Here is a 15,125-nt window from a genome sequence, read left to right on the forward strand (position 1 = left end):
TTTTACCATTATGTAATGTTCTTCTTTGCCTCTTTTGATCTTTGTTGCTTTAAAGTCTATTTTATCAGAGATGAGAATTGCAACTCCTGCTTATTTTTGCTCTCCATTTTCTTGGTAAATCTTTCTCCGTCCCTTTATTTTGAGCCTTTGTGTATCCTTCATGTGAGATGAGTTTCCTGGATACAGCACACCGATGGGTTTTGGCTTTTTATCTAATTTGCCAGTCTGTTTCTTTTGATTGGGGCATTTAATCCATTTAGAGTTAATATTGTTATGTGTGAATTTGATATTGCTATTTTGATTCCAGCTGGCTGTTTTGCCCGTTAGTTGATGCAGATACTTCATTTTGTTGATGCTCTTTAGCATTTGGTATGTTTTTGGAGTGGCTGGTACTGGTTGTTCCTTTCTATGTGTAGTGCCTCTTTCAGGAGCTCTTGTAAAGCAGGCCTGGTGGTGACAAGATATGTGAGTCCTTGCTTGTTTGCAAAAGATTTTATTTTTTCTTCACTTATGAAGCTTAATTTGGCTAGATGTGAAATTCTGGGTTGAAAGTTCTGGCTTGTAGGGTTTCTTCTGGCTTGTAGGGTTTCTGCCAAGAGATTTGCTGTGAGTCTGATGGGCTTCTATTTGTGGGTGACCCGACCTTTCTCTCTGGCTGCCCTTAGCATTTTCTCCTTCATTTCAACCTTGGTGAATATGACGATTATGTGCCTTGGGGTTGCTCTTCTTGTGGAATATCTTTGTGGTGTTCTCTGTATTTCCTGAACTTGAATATTGGCCTGCCTTGCTCGGTTTGGGAAGGTTTCCTGGATAATATCCTGAAGAGTATTTTCCAGTTTGGGTTCATTTTGTTTGTCACATTCAGGTACACCTAGCAAACATAGATTAAGTCTTGTCACATAGTTCCATATTTTTTGAAGACTTGTTCATTTTTTTTTTTGCGCTTTTTTCTCTTATCTTGCCTTCTCGTTTTATTTCATCGTTTGATCCTCAACCTCTGATATTTTTTCTTTTGCTTGGTCAATTCAGCTGTTGAAACTTAAGCATGCTTCGTGAAGTTTTTTTGTTGTGTTTTTCAGCTCCATCAATTCACTCATATTTCTAAGTTGTCCATTCTCGTTAGCATTTTGTCAAATCTTTTTTCAGTGTTCTTCGTTTCTTTGCATTGGGTTAGAACATGTTGTTTTAACTTGCAGAAGTTTCTCATTACCCACCTTCTGAAGTCTGATTTTGTCATTTCATCACATTCTTTCTCCATCCAGCTTTGTTCCCTTGCTGGTGAGGAGTTGTGATCCCTTGTAGGAGGAGAGGTATTCTGGTTTCGGGTGTTTTCCTCCTTTTTGCACTGGTTTCTTCCCATCTGTGTGGATTTATCCACCTGTCGTCTTCATAGTTGCTGATTTTCAGATTGGGTCTCTGAGTGGACGTCCAGTTGATGATGAAGTTATTTCTGTTTCTTGTTTTTTCTTCTAACTGTCTGGCCCCTCTGCTGTAGGACTGCTGAGGTCTACTCCAGGTTCTCCTTGCCTGGGGATCACCTGCAGAACAGTAAGGGTTGCTACCAGTTTCTTCTTCAGCTCTGTTTGTCCCAGAATGATGCCCGCTAAATGTCAGTCTGATCAGTTCTTTGTGAGGTGACTCTGGATATACGGGGGTCAGGGAGCTGCTTAAGGAGACAGTCTGTCCTTTATAGGAGGTCAAGTGCTGAGCTGTGAGCTCCGTTATTCATTCATATCTGCTGGGCAGGTACGTTTAAGTCTTCTGCAGCAGAACTCATAAACCCCCTTCTTTTCCCCCAGGTGCTTTGTCCCAGGGAGTTAGGGCTTTATTTATGAGTTTATGTTGTGCTGCTGCCTTTTTTTCCAGGGCTGCCCTGCCCAGCAAGGAGGCAGCCTATTCACTTCTGCCTGCTGAGACTTTGCTGAGCTGCTGTGGGCTCCCCCCTACTGCCATGTGAATTTCCCTGCAGTCCTTTTTATATGCATGTGGTTAGAATGGTGGCCCACCTTTGTAATGGCAGACTCTCTCTAGTGGCGTGTTGCCTCAGTAATGGTGGGTTGCCTCAGCAATGGCGGACTACCTTCATGGGGTGGAGTGCCTCCATAATGGCAGATGCCCCTGCCCGACAGAGCTGGACCATCCCGGCTATATTTGTGGTTGCCATGAAACTCTCAACCCAGGGTGTTTCCAATTGCTGGTTTTTTTTGGGTGGGGGGGTGGGACCCGGTGAGCCTGATCACCTGGCCTCCTGCCTCAGAGCCTTTTTTTTTTTTAACGTTGAGCGGTTGACTCCGGTGTTCAAGTCACCTGTTGAAAAGGCGCAGGGATCTCTGTGATTTCCCGTGCTGTGACCCACTGTGCCGGCTTAAACAACGGCTCTGCCCAGGAATCTCCTGGCCTGGCTCCCTGTTTCTGTCCCCTGTTTAATCAGATGAGTGGGGAACTCTGCCTTCCCAGAGCTCCAATTGCCAGCTTAAAAGTACAAGTAGACCATTGTATTTTGTACGGAGAACCACCGCACAGGGGTGCCGGCAAAATAGCTGTCCTGGTGACCCTGGAGGCTCATCTGCCTGGGAATCTCCTGGTCTGTCAGCAATAAATATCCATCTGGAAATGCAGCGTCCACTCACCCTCTGTGCTTTCACTGGGAGCTGCAATCCTGAGCTGCTCCTAAACCACCATCTGTGCTTTTAATTTTCAAATTTTAGAGAATAATTTAGAATGTTTTTTGCACTTTCATGATAATGCCACAAGATTCTATTTTTGTGTATATGCCTGTCTTTCCCAGTACATAATGTATTTTTATTTGATTATGTGTTGTTTTCTTGAATCCTTTTATTTTCAGTTTAAGAAACTACTTTCAGCATCTTTTGTATATATGGCCTATGCAGTGCCAGTACACTTTTTCAGGATTTGGTTGTTTCAGAAGGGTTTTTTTTTTTTATTTTTTGGTCAGAGACTTAGTGTCACCAGACTGGAGTGTATTGGTAAAAATCTCAGCTCACTGTAACCTCCACCTCCTTGGGTTTAAGTAATTCTCCTGCCTCAGCCTGCTGAGTGGCTGGAACAACAGGCACTAGTTACCACACTTGACTAATTTTTGTATTTTTAGTAGAGACAGGGTTTCACCATGTTGTCCTGGCTTGTCTCTCCTGACATTATGATTTGCCTACCTCAGTCTCCCAAAGTGCTGTAATTACAGGCCACCATGCCTGGCCTGGAAGGTTTATTTTCTTTTTTCTTGGCAGGAAAGATTTGTTGATGGTTATTATTCTCACCTGATAGCTTTTTTTTTTTTTAGAGTTTGACTAAACCACATGGTTTCTTTCTGGCCTGCAAAATTTATGTTGATAATTCACTGGTTACATCATAAGACTGTGTTTGTAAATGACACATTACATTTATCTTGCAGCTTCTAAGACTTTCTTCTTGTCTGTGATTTTTGAAAATGTACATATATATACATATATATACTTACAATTTGCATGTATTCTAATTTCTTTGTTGAACTTCATTTTTACATAATTTTCCTTACATTTATGATTTTCCAGTTGTTATTTTAATTTTTTACCTCCACAATTCAAAAATATGTTTCAGATTTCTAAAAATTATTATTTTTTGATTTTCTATAGTGGTCTGTATTCCTGTTTCGCTCATTAAATATTACTCAATTTATTATCTGTGTTTAAAATTAATGTGTACCTTTTAATGGTTTTTTTGAAAGTTATATAATATTTTTGATGAAACTATATTGCCCTGTTATGTATACATTGTAATCTTCGATTGACATTTGGACATTAAAAAAACTATCTGTCATAATCTTTAAAAGGTCGTGTTTTCTGACATTGTCTGAAAACAATTATCTTGACTAGAGATTCTGGGAGTCTCTATCGTGTTTCTAGGATATGCCTTGTCAAAAAGTTTTTTTATAGTTTTTTTTGAGACAGTTTTGCTGTTGTTACTCAGACTGGAGTGCAATGGCGCAATTTTGGCTCACTGGAACCTCCGCCTCCTGGGTTCAAGCAATTCTCTTGCCTCAGCCTCCCGAGTAGCTGGGACTACAGGCATGCGCCACCATGCCCAGCTAATTTTTGTAGTTTTAGTAGAGATGGGGTTTCACCTTGTTGACCAGGATTGTCTCGATCTCTTGACCTCGTGATCCACCCGCCTTGGCCTCCCAAAGTGCTGGGATTGTAGGTGTGAGCCACCGTGCCTGGCTCATTTTTTAGTTAAAGAAGTTTCCGTTGTCTTTTTCTTCTCCTCTTCCTCCTCTTCTTCTCCTCCTTCTCTTCTTTCTTTTTCTTTTCTTTTTTTTTTTTTTTTTTTGAGACAGAATTATGCTTCTTTCACCCAGGCTGGAGTGCAATGGCATGGTCTTACTAGCTCACTGCAGCCTCTGCCTTCCAGGTTCAAGTAATTATCCTGTCTCAGCCTTTCATGTAGCTGGGATTACAGGCCTGTATCTCCATGCTCAGCTGATTTTGTATTCTTAGTATAGACTGGGTTTTACCATTGCCCAGGCTGGTCTCAGACTCCTGAGTTAAGGTGATCCACCCACCTTGGCCTCCCAAAGTTCTAGGTTTACTCTTGTGAACCACCACACTCAGCCTATTTATGTTTCTTCTTAATCAATACTCACTTGCTACAATTGTTTCCTGTCTGTGATACCACAGTCTTTCTGCTGCTGTAAAACTTACCTTTTGTGTCAGCATACTCCAACTGTCATTTGAAAGAACACTGCCATTTTTATCAGAACTTTATGTAATGAGAGACAGAAAATGTGTTTTTGTAGGCTCTACCACCCAGAAATAAAGATGTATAAGGCAGTATTTTACTTGTCTTTTAAAAAAGAAACCAAGAATTGGCAATTTATTTCTAAAGTCACCATGTTATATTGGGAAACAGGAAAATCTGTGTTGGTTAAACATAACAGATTTTTTCCTTTTTCTAAGTGTCTCTCTCATTGGGCTCACCTCGAGCATTGCATACACTTAATTTTTTACAAATTAATTTGGTCTGTATGTTTTTGTTTCATCTATATGCCTGTGAAAAAAATAAAGCTTGTAAAATTCTGCTATGCCATCTTGTGATGTAGTTTGTGTAATTTTATAGGTAAGATTTGTGAAGTATATTCATCTGAGTCAAGTAAGTGGAGTAATTTGTTATTTTTATTTCCTTCAGTTGTAGGTTCTTTGCCCAAGATCTTCGGCCAAAGCAGGGCATAAAAAATTGTTTCCAAAAAGTGATACTGAGAAGATATAAAAAATGCAGACATAAAAATTTACAGTTAGGAAAATGTGGTAAAAGTGTGGATGAGCACAAAAAATGTTACAATGGACTTTTCCAGTCTTTGACAACTACCCGGAGAAAAATACTTCAATGCAAAAAATTTGTAAAAGTCATATATAAATTTTCAAATTCAAGCAGACATAAAATAAGACAAGTTGGAAAAAAAACTTTCAAATGTGAAAAGCCATTTTGCACAGTTTCACACTTCACTCAACATAAAAGAATTCATACTGGAAAAAGACATTGCAAATGTAAAGAATGTGGCAAAGCATATAATGAGGTCTCAAACCTTTCTACACGTAAAAGAATTCATAGTGAAAAGAAACCCTACAAATGTGAAGAATGTGGAAAAACTTTTAACCAGTTCTTATACCTTATTACACATAAGAGAATTCATACTGGAGAGAAACCCTACAATTGTGAAGACTGTGGGAAAGCTTTTAAGCAATCTGCACATCTTACTACACACAGGATAATTTATACTGGAGTGAAACCCTACAGATGTGAAGAATATTGTGGCAAAGCTTTTAGCTATTCTTCAACCCTTACTACACATAAGATAATTCATTGTGGAGAGAAACCCTACATATGTGAAGAATGTGGCTTAGCCTTTAACCAGTCCTCAAGGCTTACTAGACATAAGATGATTCATAACGAAGAGAGACCCTACAAGTGTGAAGAATGTGGCAAAGCCTTTAACTGGTCTTCATACCTAACTGTACATAGAATAATTCATACTGGAGTGAAACCCTACAAATGTGAAGAATGTGGCAAAGCTTTTATCTGGTCCTCACACCTTGCTAGACACAGGATAATTCATACTGGAGTGAAACCCTACAAATGTGAAGAATGTGGCAAAGCTTTTTCCTGGTCCTCACACCTTACTAGACACAGGATAATTCATACTGGAGAGAAACCATACAAATGTGAAGACTGGCAAAGCTTTTAGCAATCCCTCAAACCTTACTACACACAGGATAATTCATACTGGAGAGAAACCCTACAAATGTGAAGAATGTGGGAAAGGCTTTAACCGGTGTTCAAACCTAACTACACATAAAATAATTCATACTGGAGCGAAGCCCTACAAATATGAAGAATGTGGCAAATTTTTAAACCAATCTGGACACCTTATTTCACACGAGAATTCATATTGGAGAGAAACCCTACAAATGTGAAGACTGTGGCAAAGCTTTTGGCAATTCCTCAACTCTTGCTAAGCATAAGATAATTCATAATGGAGAGAAGCCCTACCAGTGTGAAGAATGTGGCAAAGGTTTTAGTCGGTCCTCACACCTTACTAGACATAGGACAATTCATACTGGAGAGAAACCCTACAAATGTGAAGACTGTGGCAAAGCTTTTAGCCATCCCTTAACACTTACACACAGGATGATTCATACTGGAGAGAAACCCTACCAGTGTGAAGTGTGTGGCAAAGCCTTTAGCTGGTCTTCAAACCTAACTACACATAAAAGAATTCATACTGGAGTGAAACCCCACAAATGTGAAGAATGTGGCAAAGCTTTTCACCAATCCGGACACCTTATTTCACACAGGAGAATTCATACTAGAGAAAATCTTTTAAAATGTGAAGACTGTATCAAAGCTTTTAGTGGTTCTTCAACTCTTACTGTGCATAATTCATAATCAAGAGAAAGCCTACCAGTGTGAGGAATGTGGCAAAGCCTTTGACCAGTCTTCAACCGTAACTACATATAAAATAGTTCATACTGGAGTAAAACCCTGCAAATAGGAAGAATGCGGCAAAGCTTTTAGCTGGTCCTCAAACACTACTAGACAGGATAATTTATACTGGAGAGAAACTCTACAAATGTGAACACTGGCAAAGCTTTTAGCCAGTTCTCATACCTTACTGCACATTAGAGAATTTATACAGGAGAGAAATTCTGCAAATGTGAAGAATGTGGCAAAGCTTTTAGCCAGTTCTCACACCTTACTACACTCAGGAGAATTCATGCTGGAGAGAAACCCTACAAATGTGAAGATTGTAGCAAAGCTTTTAGCTATTCCTCAATTCTTACTAGACATAAGGTAATTCATAATGGAAAGAAACTATACCAGTGTGCAGAATACCTTTAACTGGTTTTTACACCTAACTACAGCTAAAAAAAAATTCATACTGGAGTGAAATCCTAGAAATATGAAGACTGTGGCAAAGCTGTTAGCTGGTCCTCATACCTTACTACACATAGGAGAATTCATGCTAGAGAGTAACTGTACAGTTGTGAAGACTCTTGCAAAGCTTTTAGCCATTCCTCACACCGTACTACATATAAGATCATTTGTTTTGAATGAAAACCCTACAAATGTGAACCATATGGAAAAGCCTTTAACTGGTTCTCACTCTTTACAACACATAAGATAATTCATACTCGAAAGAAAACCTAAAAATGTGAAGAATGTGGCATAGCCTTTAACCAGTCCTCAAACCTTACTACACATAAGATAATTCAAACTGGTAAGAAACCCTGTAAGTGGGAAGAATGTGGCAAAGCCTTTAACTAGTCCCCACTTCTTAACAGATGTAAAGTGATTCAAACTAGAGTGAAACTCTGCAAACCTGAAAGTTGTGACAGTGCTCATGACAACATCTCAAACGTTTACAAACATAAAAGGAATTGTGCTGGTGAGAAATCATAGAAATATGAAAAATGTGGCAAAGCCTTTACATAGTTATCACAGTTAATTGTAGGAAAGGTAATTCATGCTGGAGAAAACTTCTACAAGTATGAAAAATGTGGCAAAACTTTTAAACTGTTCACACATTGCACAGGAAAGCATTTATACTTGAGAACAAATGTGCAAATATAAAAGTAAAAAAGTGATTATCTGCTCAGAATCTTACTCTACATCAGAGTTTATACTTAATAAAAGCATTAAAAGTGCAATTCTTTCAATAGATACTTCAGAAAACACAAGCCTTTAAAGTGCTGTAGAGAATTATAAATATAAAGAGTTGCAGTAACTTGTAACACAGATGTTGGTGTACTCATTTTGTTTTAGAGGCAAACCTGAAGCAATTGCTCAAACTTTGTTCAACATCAGAGAATTTATATTGAAGAAAACCCCTGCAAATGTAATAAATGTGAGAAAATACCATTTATTCAAAAACTACAGCTTAGAAAACTCCGGAGATTTTATGGTAAAATATATTTCTGCAGATACAGTAAATAGGAAAAAAATATTTAATCCAAAATTGTCTATGTAAAAAATTTACATTAGAAAGTACAGTAAAAAATTTAAAAAAAGGAATAAGTACCTAGACATCTGTCGGAAAAAAAAAAAATGTATACGGCCCTGACCCTTCAGACATACCAAATCAGAGTTCTGAGTTTAGAAAATTATCCAAAACAAAAGTTGGTACAACAATTATTTGTATGTAACACTAAAAGCTTAGAAAATTTTTGGAGATTTACAATTACATAACAAGTATACAATTTTCTTTTGAAAGACTACAGATTTTTTGAGAAGTAAAGTTATAATTAAGTGTCGAATTACTTCATAGAAATAATGTAATTCTCAAGTTTCTTCATGCTAAAGAAATCATTTTTTTTTTTTTTTTTGACGGAGGGCAGATGGATACTTCCTCTGTTACCAAGCTGGAGTGCAGTGGCATGATCTCGGCTTACTGCAACCTCCACTTCCTGGACTCAAGTAATTCTGCCTCAGCCTCCCAAAAAGCTGAGATTACAGGTGCATACCACCATGCCCTATTATGTTTTGTACTTTTAGTAGCAATGGGGTTTGCCATGTTCGCCAGGCTGGTCTTGAGCTTGTGACCTCAGGTGATGCGCTCATCTTGGCCTCTTAAAGCGCTGGGATTACTGCTGTTAGCCACAATGCCTGGTCCATCCTGTTTCCTTATTATTGTATTTAGACATGAAAGCATGTGACCAATTGTTGCTGCATCAAAGGTATGAGATATTTTTTTTATGTGAGCATTTATGACCTCATTTATGAAAGAGTAAAGACATGTAAGATGTATGATAAAAGTCAGAGTAAATTTCTTTATGGTTAACTTAAAAAATTGAGTGATGCATGAGGTAGGTGTTCACAGTAACATTTTTTCTACATTATATTGAGAGAAATATTTTTAGTTTTAGTTAAAATTAAATTGGCTGGGTGCAATGACTCCCACATGTAATCCCTCACTTTGGGAGGGTGAGGCAGGTGGATCCCGAGATCAGGAGTTCAAGACCAGCCTGGCCAATATGGTGAAACCCCATCTCCACTAAAAATACAAAAATTAGCCAGGCCTGGTGGTCCACACCTGTAGGCTGAGCTACTTGGGAGGCTGACACAGAAGAATTGCTTGAATCCAGGAAGCCGAGGTTACAGTGAGCCAAGATCATGCCACTGCACTCCAGCCCTGGCAACAAAGCCAGACTCCGTCTCAGTTAAAATACATTAGTAGTATATTATTTTACTAATTGTACTTTTATAAAACAATATGGTACATTAAAAAATTTTAGATTACCTGTGAACTTAATTTCTTAATGCTTTTCACGTGTTAAATATTGCACATTCAGTTAAGTCTTAATATTCCTCTTTAACCTAGTCTTCCTTATTAAGGGTGTGGGTAAAAGATGGCAACAATACACTATTTGGTTAAATAATGGATTAACATGTCTAGTAATCTTTTTTGCCAGTGACTTAAAACTGCAAATAAGTTAAGAAATATTGTTCCTTTTGGTAAAATTTTTATTCTTTTTTTTTACATTTAAATTTACTGTTAATTTTTGTTGGCACATGTTTATGTCATATATATGTATGTATGTTATATATTCTGATAGAGATGTACAATGTACAGTAATCAAGTTAGGTTAAATGAGATATCATCACCTCTAGAATTTACTTTTTGTATTACAAACCAATTCTGCAGTTTTAGTTATTTTGAAATGTACAATTAAATTGTATGGACTACAGGATTGTTTTTGTAATAATAAAAATTATATACTACTATAAAATTTACACATTGGAGTACTGAATACTTTTTAAAACTTCATATATATATATTTTTGAATCTGTGGCCCGAATGCTTGCAAACACATGCACACCTTCAGTTTAATTTTACGTAGACTTAAATATACACATCTGTTAGTCTAAATATGAACCCTAAGTGTAAGAAAATTATGAATTGTGTTTGTTTTACTATGAGTTTGTAATTTTTCAGAATAAAAGATTAATATTGGAACAAGACAAATCATTTTAATGAGGTGTTTAATTTTCTTTTTTTCTTTTTCTTTTTTTTTTTTTGAGACAGAGTCTTGCTCTGTTTCCCAGGCTGGATTGGAGTGTCATAATCTTGGCTGGCTACAACCTCTGCCTCCCAGATTCAAGCAATTCTCCTGTCTCAGCCGCCTGAGTAGCTGGGACTACAGGCACAGGCTAATTTTTGTATTTTTAGTACAGATGGGGTTTCACCGTATTTGTCAGGCTATTCTTGAACTCCTGACCTAGGTGATCCATCTGCCTTGATTTACCAAACTGCTGTGATTACAGGTGTGGGCCCGCAAACTCAGCAAGGGGTCTAATTTTTTAGAAAACAAAAAATTCTCGAAAACACTGAGTGCAAATCTATACTCTTTCATTTGTATTGAATTTATTACTGTAATATCTTACGGCTTGTGGTTGAGAATCTCCCCATACAAATTCTCTGGTTTTACTTGCCTGATACTTATGCTAGACCCATAACTTTCTTGTTTCTTATATTTTTTGTTTTACGGTTTATGAAGTATTAATGTGAGCTGTTGTGTGATTATAAGAAACATTTAAATGAAATTAGCCATCGGCCAGGCCCGGGGCTCACACCTGTAATTCCAGCACTTTGGGATGCTGTGATGGGTGGATCACATGGGGTCAGGAGTTTGAGATTTGCCTAGCTAAAATGGTGAAACCTCATCTCTACTAAAGATACAAAAATTAGCCACATGTAGTGGCATGTACCTGTATTGCCAGCCACTGGGGAGGCTGAGGCAGAATAGCTTTAACCCAAGAGACAGGTTGCATTGAGCCAAGATCACACCACTGCAATCCAGCTTGGGTGATAGAGACTCAGTGTAAAGAAAAAGAAAGAATTTTACTTATGTATACAAAAGAATTATAGCTGTAATTCCAAAATTAATATATTAAATTTTATTTAGTTCAAACATTTCAATTCAACTCTATATAAACCTAGTTTTTTTTTTTGAGATGGAGTTTCGCTCTTGTGAGCCAGGCTGGAGTGCAATGGCGTGATCTCAGCTCACCACAACCTCCGCCTCCTTGGTTCAGGCAATTCTCCTGCCTCAGCCTCCTCAGAAGCTGGGATTACAGGCACGTGCCACCATACCCAGCTAATTTTTTGTATTTTTAGTAGAGACAGGGTTTCACCATGTTGAGCAGGATGGTCTCGATCTCTTGACCTCGTGATCCACCCGCCCCGGCATCCCAAAGTGCTGGGATTACAGGTGTGAGCCACTGTGCCTGGCTGTTTATTTTTGTGACAGTCTTGCTCTGTCACCTGGGCTAGAGTGCCATGATGTGATCTTAGCTCACTGCAACCTCCACCTTCTGGGTTCAAACTATTCTCTTACCTCAACCTCCTGAGTAGTTGGGATTACAGGTCCCTGCCACCACACTCAGCTAATTTTTTGTATTTTTAGTAGAAATGGGTGTTTGCCATGTTAGCCAGGCTGGTTTCCAGCTCCTGGTCCACCTCCCTTGGCTTCCCAAAGTGCTGGGATTACAACCATAAGCCACTGCACCCAGCCTTTTTTGTTTTTGTTTTTTGTGAGAGTCATTCTAACAAGTAAGTTGAGATATCATAGTTTTTTTTGCTTGCTTTCCCTATTAAGAATTGACATTCAACCTTTTTTAATATGTCTGTTTGCCATATGTATGTATTCTCTTGTTTATTGTTGTACAATCATTTAAGTTTCTTACATATTTTTGATATTTACCACTTGTCCCATATTTAAGTTATGCTATTGATTGTATTATTTAGTTAGTCTGTTGATGTACAATATTCTGTGCAGCAGCATTATAGTTTCAAGTATTCTGACTCTTAGGTTTTCTATTGTTCCCTGGGGTTTTGAGGTTAAATAAAGAGTCACTGCCCAACCAATGTTATGGAACTTACTCACTTTTTTTTTGTTTTTATAGTAATAGTTACAGAGTCTCAGGCCCACATATATGGATCTAATTTATTTCGAGTGGATTTTTATGTGGTGCGAGTTGAGGGTCTTCTTTTATTACTCTGCATGTGTCCATAAAATTTTGTCAACAGCATTTACTGTTTTTTTGCCTAAGAAACTGTCACCTTCATTTAAAATCAGTTAGCTGTAACTACATGATTATGTTTCTAATATATTTTTTCTGCTTCATTGACCCAGTATCTGTTTTTATTCAATTACCATTCTGCTTTTGTGACTACAGTTTTGTAGTATATTTCAAAGTCGGGTAGGGTGATAATTTCAGTTTTTTCTGTTTGATGGCTTTGGCCATTTAGGGTCTTTTGTGGTACCATATAAATTGTATATCTATTGTTAAGATTTTTTTTTTTTTTGAGACGGTGTCTCACTTTGTTGCCAGGCAGCAGTGCAGAGATATGATCGTGGCTCCCTGCAACCTCAGCCTCCTGGGTTCAAGTGTTTCTGCCACCTCAGTTCTGCTGAAGTAGATGAAACTACAGGCACAAGATACCACGGCCAGCTAATTTTTGTATTTTTAGTAGAGATGTGGTTTCACTATATTGGCCAAAATGGTCTTGATCTCTTGACCTAGTGATCTGTTCACCTTGGCCTCCCAAAGTGCTTAAATTATAGGTGTGATCCACTGTGCCTGGCCTATTCTTAAGAATTTTTGTTAAGTTTTCCACTGATATTTTTATTGAGGTTGCATTATATCTGTAGATCATTTTGTGTAATAAAATATTTAATGATATTAATAATGGCAGTTCATTAATTACTTTTTTGATGTATTTCTTTAATGTTTTTAAAGTATAATGTAAGATGCTTCATATTTTTGGTAAAATTTATTTCAAAGTACAGTTACTACAGTTATTGTAGATGGAATTGTTTTTAATTTTATTTTGAGATAATTTTTAGTTTATAGAAATACTACTGACAGGCCAAGAGCAGTGGCTCATGCCTGTAAATCTCAGTACTTTGGGAGGCCGAGATGGACAGATCATGAGGTCATGAGTTTGAGAGCAACCTGTCCAAATCAGAGAAACCCTGTCTGTACTAAAACTAAAAAATTCACCAGGCATGGTGGTGTGTGCCTGTAGTAGTTCCAGCTACTTGGTAGGCCAAGGCAGAAGAATTGCTTGAACCCAGGAGGAAGTTGCAGTGAGCCAAGAAAGTGCAATTGCACTTTAGCCTGGGTGACAGAGTGAGACTTTATCTCAATAATAATGATAAATAGTACAAAGAGAACTGCTTATTCATATGCAGAGAAAAGTGGGCCCCTGCCTTTTTCCATGTAGAAAAAGTAAGTCAAGATAGAGTAAAGATTTATCTGTGAGTCTTCATGCTACAAAAATCTAGAAAAACACTTAGAAAGTACTCTTCTACACACTGGCCTCTGGAATAAAATTCTGAATAACATCTTAAAAGTGAATGCAAGAAAAATAAAAATCAAAACTTTGCATCTAATTAAACTCAAGAGCTTCTGCACAGCCAAAGAAACTATCAACAAAGAAAGCAGACACCCTCCTATATGAAATATTTCCAAACTGCATACAAGTGATTAATACATAGACTCTATAAGAAATTTAATTTGAAAAATCAGAAAAATAATATAGACACTTCTCAAAGGAAGACATAAGAGTTTCCAATAAAGATTCAAAAAATGCCTAATACCACAAACATCAGAGACGTAAACGAAAATGACAAGGTGATACCATTTCACACCGTTTAGAATGGCTGTTATTGTAAGTCAAAAAATAACATTGAAGTTGTGGAGAAACAGGTATTATTGTAACTATTGGTGGGAATGCAAAAAAATTTAGCCCCTGTGGAAAGCAGTTTGGGGATTTCTCAACTAAATTTAGAGTTGCCATTTAACCTACTAGCTCCATCACTTTCGAAGGAGAATAATTTTTTTTTTTGCCAAAAGACACCTGCACTCAAATATTTATCACAGTAAAATTCACAATACAGAAAGATTTAAACAGGGTGCTTATAAATCTTAGATTGGATAAGAAAAATGAGGTGCTTATACAGCATGCAATACTGTGCAGCCACAGAAAAGAATGAAGAAATGTCCTTTGCTGCAGCATGAATGCAGCAGAAGGCCATTAATATAAGCAAATTGACACAGATCAGTAAAATTGATACCACATGTTCTATCTTATATGTGAGAGGTAAATAGTGTGTGCAGATGAAAATAAAGATAAAAATAAACACTAAAAAGATGAAAATAAACATCTAAAAAGATGGAAGAAGAAAGGGAGACGTATTGGAAAGCTACTTTTAGGTGTGATGTTCACTACTTGGGCAATGGGATTATTAAGTATCCAAACTTCAACACCATGAAGTATACCTGTGCTGCAAATCTGCACATCTTTCCTGAACCTAAGATAGAAATAAGATGTCTTGTGGCATAATGACATATTTCTTTAGTTCCAAGTTAATAGTTGGAATCAGTGGTGAAAGAATTATTTACTCCTTAAGGCATAATGGTAAATGTTTCTATACCAGGTCTCCCATGTTTTGGGAGCTATCTTCTCTGTAAGCTCTTGGCCTATAGCCCAAGATGTGTTTTATTCTCAAGTGTGCAGTTAAAATAGATGACGCTACATCTGTATTTTTTATGTATTAACTATACAC

At 37.4% G+C, this 15,125-nt stretch overlaps 1 protein-coding gene across 5 annotated transcripts in view; it reads left to right on the forward strand.

Annotated features, from left to right (window-relative positions):
- LOC118150202 (uncharacterized) overlaps nt 1-12,592 on the forward strand; it is a 60,845-nt gene extending 48,253 nt beyond the window's left edge. For 2 of the 5 annotated variants that reach the window (XR_004738186.3, XR_013530934.1), the window contains exon 4: nt 5,182-12,590. Coding sequence is in view for 2 of the 5 variants with exons in the window: in XM_078359878.1 (XP_078216004.1) it covers nt 5,182-6,238 (1,057 nt within the window). In the remaining 3 variants the exon portion in view is untranslated. Of the gene's footprint in view, nt 1-5,181 lie in introns of all 5 variants that reach the window. The other 3 variants (XM_078359878.1, XM_078359879.1, XR_013530935.1) reach the window with 2 other exon arrangements.
- The last annotated feature ends 2,533 nt before the right edge of the window (nt 12,593-15,125 follow it).

The sequence above is a fragment of the Callithrix jacchus genome, chromosome 22 (assembly GCF_049354715.1).
Source record: "Callithrix jacchus isolate 240 chromosome 22, calJac240_pri, whole genome shotgun sequence".
In the NCBI taxonomy this organism is placed as follows: domain Eukaryota; kingdom Metazoa; phylum Chordata; class Mammalia; order Primates; family Cebidae; genus Callithrix; species Callithrix jacchus.